The following is an 11,061-nucleotide window of genomic DNA, read 5'->3' on the forward strand; positions in this document are numbered from 1 at the left end:
TGTTAACGCTTTATTTTGATAGTCCACTGTTGACTCTCTGTTAGTAATCAACAGGCATTCGCTGTCGGGTCAACATGTCATCACTTGACACTTCTTGAACTGATAAAGTGACAATACAATTAACCAGCTGCCAATAAAGTTGTGCTTCAGTGTTAGTCCACAGCAGAGGTCTCAAACACATGGCCCACGGCCCACGTGCAGCCCGCCACTTACTATTAAGTTATAATGAGTTATTTCTGTATGTTTTTTTTATTGATGGATTCATTTTGCATCATAAATACATTTATATTATGAATTATAAAGCAAAACAAACTTATTTTGAAATTATGTGAGATATATTGTTTCGATGTCTTTTTCTCAAAATGTTAAGTTTTAGACCCCTTATCTACAGATTCTAACCCTAAATAAAAAGATCCTGTAGACTATATATACTGTTTTTGCAGTGTTGTTAACCTTCATTTAACTACTTCTCTGTTGATTGTATCAGTATCTAATTACTTGAGTATCATTCGTATGATCAATTCTCAGTTGATTGTTTGTTGACAATATGTTTATTGCAGAGTAAACATCAAATCACAGATTGGTTGAAAATTAGTTCCTTATCTGTTGACAGTTAACTCTTCTATAAACACTCAACAAAGTGTAAGGCCATTTTGAGTTTTCACTTAAAAAAACAGTTTGACTTTGACTGAATTATGTGAGTAGGGCTGCAAGTAACAATGTGTCCAAAAACACTGATCAGTGTTTATCAAATCTGGAAACGATGTTCACAAACCAAAATGCTTCACTGACTTTTAAGGATTTCTTTGTCATATGGAGCCAAGAAACCAGACAATATTTAACATTTAAGAAGCTCACACAACTGCACGTGACGGCTTGTGAACGTAGGTGAATTATACGACACAAATTCAACATATTTTTTTTATTTTATTTTCTCCCCCTTTTGTAAAACATGTTATTACTTAACAACTTTGACCCGACAGACAAGATTAGTCCTTCACCAAGCAGCAGAAACGAGACAAATGTTTTCTTCACATTGTTCTGCTCACATCAGAAACATTCATCCCCTCTTTAGCGTCAGTCATTTTTGTTGAAAACCTTTCCTCATAAGTGGGACTTTGTAGTCCGCGTCATTCACATACAGCAGAACCGATGATGACCCAGACTCTGGTCCCTGGAGTTACTCTGTACAAAACATTGCAAACAGGATTTCAGTAAATGTCAGTTCTTGTCCTACATTCTTCATGTCTTCGTGGTTTTAACCAGACCACAACCTTCACCTGGACGGCTATAAATTATTATTTAAAATCTTTTCCAAGTCTTCAAAAACTGCAGAGATGAGCCCAGCAAAAGTTTCCTTTATTAGTTTGGTTCAGCAAGTTCTCGAGCTTCTTTCACAAGGTCCATCAGAGTGCCAAACATGGAGATGTCACTTGGCTGCAGACCCATCTTCTGGATCTGAGACAGAACAAAAAAACAACAGGATTTCAGGTGAGAAATAAAAGCAGTTTAATTTTCAGCAGTATTGTTTTCATGTAACACTTGACATAAAAGAAACTGTGATTATGTTGCATAACTCCTAACTTCAATGCATCATTACCTTCACCAAGTAGGGTTGTGCTTTCATTGGTATGGGTTTATCTGCAAGTTTGTCTTTTTGACGGATCAATCTTATGTAAAAAAACATATCGCTGTCAAAACTCATCGGATTTCAACGAAATTTGGCCCATTTAACAAGTTATCTTAACAGATCAGGGTGAAGTTTCTCATGGTCCACTTCCAGAAAGTCTTCTGGATTCATTGGATAAAAATTTAAATATCACAGGTGACTTTTACTGACCTAAAAAAATACCATGTCAAACACCACTCACCTGTTCTCCCAGATATTCCACATCCAGTGCCAGCTGAAGACGGATCTTGGTGTCGTCTGTGGGTCCTCCGTTTGCTCCGGCCGCAGATGTCGTGGTCGCACCCTTTCTGGCTTGTTTCAGCCGCTTCAGACTCTCCTCCATCTTTCTCACCGAGCTCAGCACGTCTGAGATGGTCTCGTAGTACCTGGACACAAACCAGTGGAAGGAAAGACGATGGTAAGAGAAGGAAAAAGTTATTTGCATCCAAGTACAGGGATTAGTCTCTATTTATGCTTTAATACATATATGGGTTAAACATTACCTTTGTGTGCAGTCGGAAAGTGTGACCCGAAGCCATTCCTGTGCGGTAGAGGGCGTCACCAGCCCCGTCGAGTCTGTCAGCAACTGATGTAATGGACGTAAGGCATTGTCCATGTACGCTGATGCACGCACCGGCAGATCCTAAACAGGGAGTTTACACAATATTATGAATCTTTTGGTATAAAAGTGTGAGCGTGCAGTGTCTTTTGCTCTGTTTAACTGGAACTCACAACCTCGTTAAAAAAATTGAAAAATAGAAAGTTGTATACCAGACATCCTGCTTTTCTTTTTCAGAAAACAGTTCAGACGTCACAAATTCGATGGGGGCAGGTGTTCGAATGTACTCATTCCGTCTCTATTACATGGTGAAAAACCCAACTTGAATGCAGTGTATTTTCACATTCAGAGTCTGGGGTGATCTCATACAACAGGAAGGACCACTAACAAAACAGTCAGAGACACCTGTGCTGTGAAATGTTTGGCCACTAGGGGGCAGACAGATGAATGAGCAAGCAAGGCAATGATTGAGAAATATTTTCTTGTATAAGCATTCCTCTTGTCCAATACAGGGAAAACCTAAAAGCCATCCTCGTTGTGTAACATGATGTCAGAGCCACTGACATTTGTTTGAATGTCATTCATGTATCAACACGCATCATCCCTCCAGGTTTCATTATAATCTTAACAGTCAGAGCATTTCAAATGTGAAATTCTGACCTTTAATTAAAGTATTACCATCGGGGAAAGAATACACATACCATAGAATTCCAAGCTCCCAGTGTTATTTTGTGGGATTTTTTTGTTCGCTCTAAGGGGCATTATTATTTATTTTAACAAAATAGAAGAAACATGATCTGACCTTATTAGTCCTGCGGTAAAGTCGTGGAACCTCGGAGGCGCTCTTCAGGAAGCGGCAGCTGCGCTCAGTCAGATGCTGGGTCATCCTGGCGTTCAGAGTGGGAACGCTACCGGACAGACAAACCTTGGAGTCTGTAAGAGCGTCTGACATGAAAGTGAGAACTAGTCAGTGCAGTGAAGTTAACTTTTAGTCTGTGATACACATTTGCTAAAGTATTAATAATCTGAGGCTGTGGTTTTGTCAATTTCGATGTTATTCTGAAAAGCGTGTTGTCATTATTGAATGATTTCATTTTTCAAACAATGGTGAGCATACTATGTCATAAACAGTATGTCTTTTTTGTATGTATTATTTGATAACAAAAAGGTCCATTGTGTAACATTTAGGAAGTTTTAATGGAGAAACGTTAATATACTACATATAAGTATGTTTTTGTTTGAGTAAAACCACTTTAAAATAAAAATGGTTTGGTTTTCATAGCTTTAGAATCAGCCGTTTAAATGTAAGCCGGAGCTTATTTCTTGTATTTTCAAGTGGAAGCTTAATATGTAAGAATCAAATTGCTCCCTGACAAACCTGGAGAAGAGAGAAGGTAAGTTTAACTGTTTGTTAAGAATCTACAGTCTCACTATTTGATGTGACTGCAGTAACTGTTACATACTGGACCTTTAAGACCACAGACGAATTCAGAAAAAAGACAATAGGGCGGCTTACCTTCCACAACAGCAAAGTTTTTGAATCCGATAGCATCTAATCGCTTTTTCACCATTTCTGAGAACTCCGGGATCTAAGAGAAGACGGGGTGAACTGTCAGTGAAGGAGAAAAAAACTCAGCCAAAGTTAAGCCTATTCCATTCATATTTCGTATGTGTGCACCTGCTCCTGCAGCTTTTGGATGTCAGCGGCGATGTGGACCAGCTGTTTGGTGGACAGGGACGCTGGACTCCCACTCTCACTGCCGCCGTCTTCCATCGAAGTTCGGCTCGAGGTGGAGGAGGCCGAGCTTGGCAGAGGCCTGGCCGGCTCTTTAGTCACTTCAGGGGCTGGAGTCTTCGTCAACACCTGTGCAGACCAGACATCAATACAGATGTGGAACAAGAGCAGGTAAGAGAGAGCAACATCAAATTTCATACTCCTATGGGTTTATTTAAGATTACCTCGTCGAGAAACTTGGCATATCGTGAGTAGAGCTGGAGCGTGAGCTTCCAGAAGCGATGAGCCAAAAGTGGCAGGTAAACCTTGTCTGACCAGCACCTCACCAGACAGGACCACAAAACTTCAGATACCTGCAGGTGGTACGCACTGCCAGCTGGACATTAACAGACACAAACACACACACTTACTGTGAATGAAGGACAAGTTTCACATTAAAGTAGAAAAAAATTTTCCTACCTGGTGCTGCCTCCAGTCCATCACTTATGGCATTTTCCAGATTCCCAGCTATTTCCTTGTACCTGGAAAAAAAAAAGGGAACAACGCAGAGGGGGACAAAACAATCAATTTGTTATTAGCTAATTTCTCGCATAAACTCAGAAATGCACGTTATGCCACAGTTTCTTGGAAATGATGACTGTTGCAGAAAACCTGCACTGCAAAGGTTTATGTTGTGAAATTGGGACAAAACACCATAATGTTTATCTTGCTGAGCCATGATGAAACTGTGGATTGTGTACTATACAGTGTATGCATGTTTGTGGGAAAGGGAGGTTGAGAAACCAGGGACAACATCTTTACTTTTGCACAGAGATCAACAGCCATTACGTCAATGCCTGGTGTCACATATATGGACCATATTTAGAAATACACTGATACAGATGATCAGTTTAAATTCTGATTCTTGTCATTTTTCTACATAAAATAAAATAAATTGTCTTTTTGTTGGACATCCACCAACTTGTCTTTTTCCCTTGGAAAAATGCTGACAGCCAACAAATTTAATCAAAGCTTGTCTCTTAAGTCCTTAAAGCAAGTCTAGTCGATTCTTCAAAATGCATGCTGTGCAGAAATGACATCTATTCCACAGGTCTGACCTCATTCATTTAGGCCAAGTGGTCTAAATGAAAGAGTTTAAAACATAAATAAAAGTAAAACAAAGGCTGTGTCTGTGTCACACGATGTGAGGTTTTGCATTAACTTATCCAAAGCAGTGCTTTCTAAACTTTTTTAAACCATGACAAGAGCAAATTTATGCATGATATAACATTTTTCACTGCCTTTTTTAAACACCTAATATTATTTTCCTTTGGTCAAACAAAACAAGAGTTAATTTCATGCCTGTGTTATTTGATTTATTTTAAGATTCTGCAACACCAAAAAAAATAACTCCTGCCCCCCCATCTGTTGCTCCAGACCCAAGAAGATACTAAAGCAATTTAATGTAATACTACAACGTGATAAGGGCTGAAATCTTTACGTTAATACTTAACATAACTGCTGTGTTTATGCTGTAGACTGTAAAACATTATATTGAGACAATATGTACCGTAGTTGAAAGTAGACAGGCAGGTTCCATTTGTTGTGGAAGTTGGTGTATGAAGGGTGAACTCTCAGTCTCTTCACACTGGCCTGTGAGCTGCACTGACGCTCAAACCTCTGCACAAACTCTATACTTGCACTGTAGCGCTAGAAGAGAAGACAGAGCCAATGGTAAACACACACACACACACACACATGCATCTGTGTTTTGGAAACTAACCCTAACCCAACCACCTAAAAACCCTGAACTAATAATTATATAATCTAAATAGGCGATGACAGCTGAGCTACCTGCCTTGTAGGATCAGGGCTACCGCCATCTCCCTAACCAAAGGACCCACAAGAGACAACACACCTGCCTAAATGGACACTCAGGAGCTAAACCCCCTCTCGTTCATCTCAATAGAGACCAGTCTGGCTCTTGAGCATCTGCGTCTCTAGTTTCCTTTTCCATCTCTAGTTTAGGGAAAACATTAACATAGATTTGTCTCTCCCTTAACAGTATCAAATGCATCACTGTGACTGTACCTCATAGAATATGTCAGGGTTTCCAGGGTTGAAGAGATAGCTCAACCTTTCCTCGATCCCCTTGATCATCTCTGGCCACACCGAGTTCACCATGAAATCGTAACCAGGCACAGCGTCGGCTTTGTCACTGAGGAGAGAGGAACAGTAGCATGTTAAATACAAGAAAATATTCCGGAAGTAGTTTTTACTTCTGAAAAAGAATGATTATACGGTCATAAGAAAACAATATGGTTATTATATGTACTCATAAAACAAAATAAACAGATGTCCAAGTGTGTGGAGAAGTTCAAGATGACCTCACAACATAATTAAAACTCTGTTCATGTTTTGATTATATTACATGTTTTTTTTAACCTCGATTATAACATTAATACCTGGATATGGTTCCTCCAGTCACCTCTCTTAACAATCTACAGTGATGAGGAACAAACTCCAGCAGTCTAGTGTACATCAGCTGGAGACCATTTGGACTGGACTTCACAGCCTCTTCTACTATCACCTAACAGAAGGGTAAGAGAAAATGGGAGGTTTTTAAAACAGGATACACATGCATTTCCTGACATTCATTTAAACAAGCTCAGAATTAAATTTTTGCATCATTTAAAATGAAAATTATTTCCTTAGTAACACTGGAATGCCTTCTCAAAACAGATGAGGAATGTTTACCTGGTCCATGTATGGTTTGACCAGCACCTGTCCTACCAGTGCCTCAGCGTCCCGAGTCTTGTCTATGGTGGCGTACGTCCTGAGGCAGTGACGCACCATGTCCACGTTAGATGTCTGCAGACCCTCAATCAGCAGGCCCTCCAGAGACTGCTGCAGCATGGAGGTGATCCCTGCGATACGCTGGCAGAGGGTGAAAACTTATGTTACTTACACTGGTAAAGAATTTTTATAAAATAGTTTTAAGATCAAGAGCATCACTCAAATATTTTTGAAGATAATTCTGTATAGTCAGTGTATTGGTGTTTTTTCCTGCAACAGAAATGCCATTACTACTAATCAGATTTGCACAAAAGTGGACAAAACTGTTTTGGTTAAATGAGTCCCGATTACTGAATCATCTGACTGTTTGACTCATTAACACTTACAGGTCTGACTTTGTCCAGCAGTGGCATGCCTTTGCTCTGCACAGCATGAAACTGCAGCTGGTTGAATTCTGTAGCTATCCTCTCCAGGATCTGGCCTGCTAACAAAGGACTGTACATACAAAGACATACAGATATGACGTCAGACACAAATGCTCAGCACAACATCCCTGTAGAGATTAAGATCAAACAATTTGAATATGTAAAATCTTTTTTTTTGTTTATTTTTTAACCTTTTTTTAACCTCTCGGTATACTTTATAATTAGTATAATTTTTGTTGAGTCCCACCTGCTGATTTCCAGCGAGCTTGATTCCTTGGAGTTCTGTGAGTAAAGAATCTTCTCAATCTTCTCCACTGAGCGCACCACCTGAATTAGCCTCAATACACACACCTGGTGAAGGGTGATTAATAATCAATAGCATAATTAATATAAAATATTAATATATTCACATACATGCTAATCCTCGTCTGTATGACATTAAATATAGCTTGATGAGACAACATTAATTCAAAAGTTGGTATGGACATGCCATAGAAAATCACAAAGTAGATTTAAGATTAATACAAACATGTTCAAATAATTTAGTTAGACAGAAAAGCAAAGAGACAAACCTTTTTTTTCTGCAGATCTTCCTGTTTGGAGAGTTGACTGTCAATAGCTTGAATCACTTCACTCACACAGGAGCGCAGGCTCTGCAGCAAACAGACAACAGACAGGGTCATACATAAAGCTTCTAAGGCAAGAATTAATTTGAAAAAAACATTTAATCACAATGTGATGGTATGTATCACAATACATACCATGACTTCTTCACGCAACTGTCCCAGTGGCACAGAGAGCTGATTGAGTGCTTTGTCCATCCCAACCTTAAACAGTAGCAGATGATACAAAAAGTCAGCCCCCTTTTAGAAAGACTTTTAAAAATATGAACTGTAGTTTTTAAAAAAAACTGCCACTATTTATTTTACATTTCAACAATAACCTTTGTTTCCAAAAAAGTAAATGTATGACACTATATGATGTCTGAACAGTTAACATCACAGACATTTTGTTCATTCGTTTTAATTGCTTTATCCTCCAGTTGAGGGGCATGGCTGCTAGCCACTGTACCACTTTGTGGCTTAGCAGAAATTTTAATCAATATAAATCAGATTCTTGTAAAGCAAATAAAAAAAACCAACAACTTATACATGAAAATTTTCTCAGTAAGTTAATTCAAAATAATATTTTGTCTGTAGAGGAACAATAGCAGTAGCAAAGAAATAGGAATAGTAAAACAATAATGGTGACAATCATGTTTTATCTTCCCCCAAAGAATCCACTGTTCCAAAATCAAAATATCAAAATCCTAATTTTTAAGAGGAATATTTTACACTTTGGCTTTGACAAAAATGATCAAACTTGGAACAAAAAATGTTTTTGTCTATATTGTTATGTGACCATCAACTAACCAGATTGGTGGAGAGGTTCACAAAGTCTGCATAGTCCTTGTTGATGAGCTCCACCATGGCTGTTTTCAGCAGCTTATAGTAGAGCTCCAGGTCCTCTCTCATCTCTTCCAGCTGGACCTTTTTCCGACACTCGGCCACAAACTGATCGACATCAAAGTCATCCTGTAGGACAAGCACAGAGAAAAAAACAAAGATGAGGGATGCCAATACTGCTAACACATGAACTAAGAAATATAATTAAAAATTCAAATTATGTAAAGCTGTTAATTACATTTATACACGCTTTAATACAAACATGTTTTATTGTCCATAGTCTATTGGTGTTTCTACCCATTATCCACATATCACAGTTTCTTTTTTTTAAGTTAAGTGCATTAGGGAAATAAGTATGTATGTGACTTCTGAGTTAGGGCTGGATCATGAGTTGCTGCCATGTCACTGGCTGAATACATATTTGCGTTAACATGCAGTCAAACAGGTGCGCCTAATAAAGTGACCGAGTGTTTATGGTCATTGAATTACTGCGCATTCTTACTTTGACTACTACTTAACTGAGACACATTTCACATTTATAGGAGTAATTGTTTTACTTTTACGTTCGCTTGTATACAACTTAGGTAATAGTATGGCTAGCTGAAAAAGATATTTCATCATAAACTATAAAATGAATGCACATTGCACACCAGCAACACGTTCTCGTCATGACTTACGTCGGTTGCTTTATGACTGTCGTTAACATTTAAAATATTTTCAAGACAGCGGATATATTTATCACTTAACAAAAGACATTTATTACGTGGATAATGTATATCTGTCTTAAAAAAAATAAAAAGAATAAATCACTTTACCTTAGCTTACTGCTAGCTAATATGACAACGGTAGCTGCGGTCCGTACGTTACAAAAACGTAAGGCTAACAAACTCACCTTCATAAAAACGTCCTTGTCGAAGCACAGAGAATCAGGAGCCTTCGGTAGATTCATTTTTAATAAAAACGCAGTCACAGCACACAGAGAAAATATGACAATCCTCCAGTTAGCTGCCGCTGTCACCGAGCTTCCGCAAACATGGCACGAGCACCAGCGAAGAAGAATAATCACAAACTGTATAAGTCAGAAAACTGCTGCGCCCCCCAGAGATCGGCGGTACTCATGGCATGACTTGGCTTCTCAGGCAATTATACAATAAGCTGCATGTGTAATGAAACACTACTAAATCAATATAAGCAGGTGTGTATGTCAGGTTTATTTTTTTCAGTTTTTGTGTGCCACTGCACTGTTTTTGGCCTGTAGCTTCACATATTTTGTGGAAAAGTGTGAACCCCTGTTTTAATACTTGCTGTGTATTGTGTTCCACTTCTTCGGACACTTGCAGATTAAAATGCCTCATATAGTCCTAATATAGATATGAGTGCTTGTTGCAATATGTCGTTCAGATTTTAGTATGTGTGAAAGAAGTTGTGTAACACTGAGTAGGGTTAATTTGCATAGTGCCAATATTTGCTCATACTGTAGAACTAGCAGGCAAAGCTATTTATCTTTCATTCTATTTATCTGTTTATTGTTGTAATTGGTATCAAAGCACCGTTGCCTTTAAAGTGCCTTTAAGGTGCATTGTCAAAGCCATGTTATATATTAACCTTCGTATGTGCCTTTGAAAATCTATCTATCATCAGAACTTGTACAACTTGTCGGTTTTACAACCTAACTAACTAATAACTTCTAACTAACTAACTAACGGACTGCTGTCTAACTACTAACTGCTGTTTAACTGTGTATGTGGAATAAACCTTCAGAAAGACAGTCGAGTTGTGCCCGTCGTACTTGTTCTGGTGACCCTTTCTAGAAGGGAGTATTGAGCTAAAAGGATCAGCCAGTATGGACACATACTATCAGCAAATTGAATATAAACGTGTATGTTTGTGTAACTTTAATAGCTTTACAAAAAAATGGTTTGTTTACTGTAATTTAGGAAAACTCTGGTGAGTCTAGTTATGGTTTTCATAACTTTAAAATAAGCCTTTTACTTTATTTAAGGGCCTTGAGACTGCAACAAAAGAAAAACTCCTCCATGCTTTTGCTAGGCTACAAAATGAAAATATTTACATTTTTAAGCAATTATACACATATACAAATATCTGTAGTATGTATCTATCTAATGCCCATGCTTAGGGCCCCATAAAAGCTTCTGCCAGCCCTGCAAAATAAAATGAAATAACTCAAAACAGTGCCTCAGTATGTCAAAAATAATGTGGAAAAAATCTCAAAATCATGAGAAAGTATCTCAAAATAATGACTTATTAACTCAAAATAAAACACAATTTTCCTGTTGCTTTTCTAGTTAATAAACAATCCCAAAAAACAGGGGTTAGTCCACATTAAATGCAACATTTGTCCCACATTTATTGTCAGTGGTTGAGCGTGAATCTCACAGAACATGCAGTCTCATTGGATGGTGGGGCAGGGCCGTGGTGTCAGGTGATGCAGC

General features: G+C 38.3%; 1 protein-coding gene across 1 annotated transcript; it reads right to left on the reverse strand.

Annotated features, from left to right (window-relative positions):
* Positions 1–512: 512 nt before the first annotated feature.
* On the reverse strand, positions 513–9,648 carry cog2 (component of oligomeric golgi complex 2). The gene is made up of 18 exons (XM_044046532.1): positions 9,501–9,648; positions 8,576–8,737; positions 7,925–7,990; positions 7,736–7,816; positions 7,411–7,514; positions 7,125–7,233; positions 6,700–6,879; positions 6,408–6,532; positions 6,034–6,160; positions 5,513–5,652; positions 4,423–4,484; positions 4,188–4,339; positions 3,907–4,092; positions 3,745–3,817; positions 3,031–3,173; positions 2,173–2,312; positions 1,872–2,055; positions 513–1,458 (listed from the first exon to the last, which is right to left on the reverse strand). The coding sequence occupies exons 1-18, from the start codon at positions 9,555–9,557 to the stop codon at positions 1,363–1,365; spliced, it is 2,187 nt and encodes a 728-aa protein (XP_043902467.1). The 5' UTR covers positions 9,558–9,648; the 3' UTR covers positions 513–1,362.
* Between the last annotated feature and the right edge of the window lie 1,413 nt (positions 9,649–11,061).

The sequence above is a fragment of the Solea senegalensis genome, linkage group LG15 (assembly GCF_019176455.1).
Source record: "Solea senegalensis isolate Sse05_10M linkage group LG15, IFAPA_SoseM_1, whole genome shotgun sequence".
NCBI classification, from domain to species: Eukaryota; Metazoa; Chordata; class Actinopteri; order Pleuronectiformes; family Soleidae; genus Solea; species Solea senegalensis.

Bases quoted from the DNA above. Each gene is read 5' to 3' on its own strand.
- cog2 (XM_044046532.1), bottom strand. From the start codon at position 9,557: ATGAATCTACCGAAGGCTCCTGATTCTCTGTGCTTCGACAAGGACGTT. The intron at 7,234-7,410 runs GTGGGACTCAAC...TTGTATGTACAG, and splicing joins AGCTCGCTGGAAATCAGCAG to TCCTTTGTTAGCAGGCCAGA. The intron at 2,313-3,030 runs GTCAGATCATGT...CTCCCTGTTTAG, and splicing joins TTTACCGCAGGACTAATAAG to GATCTGCCGGTGCGTGCATC.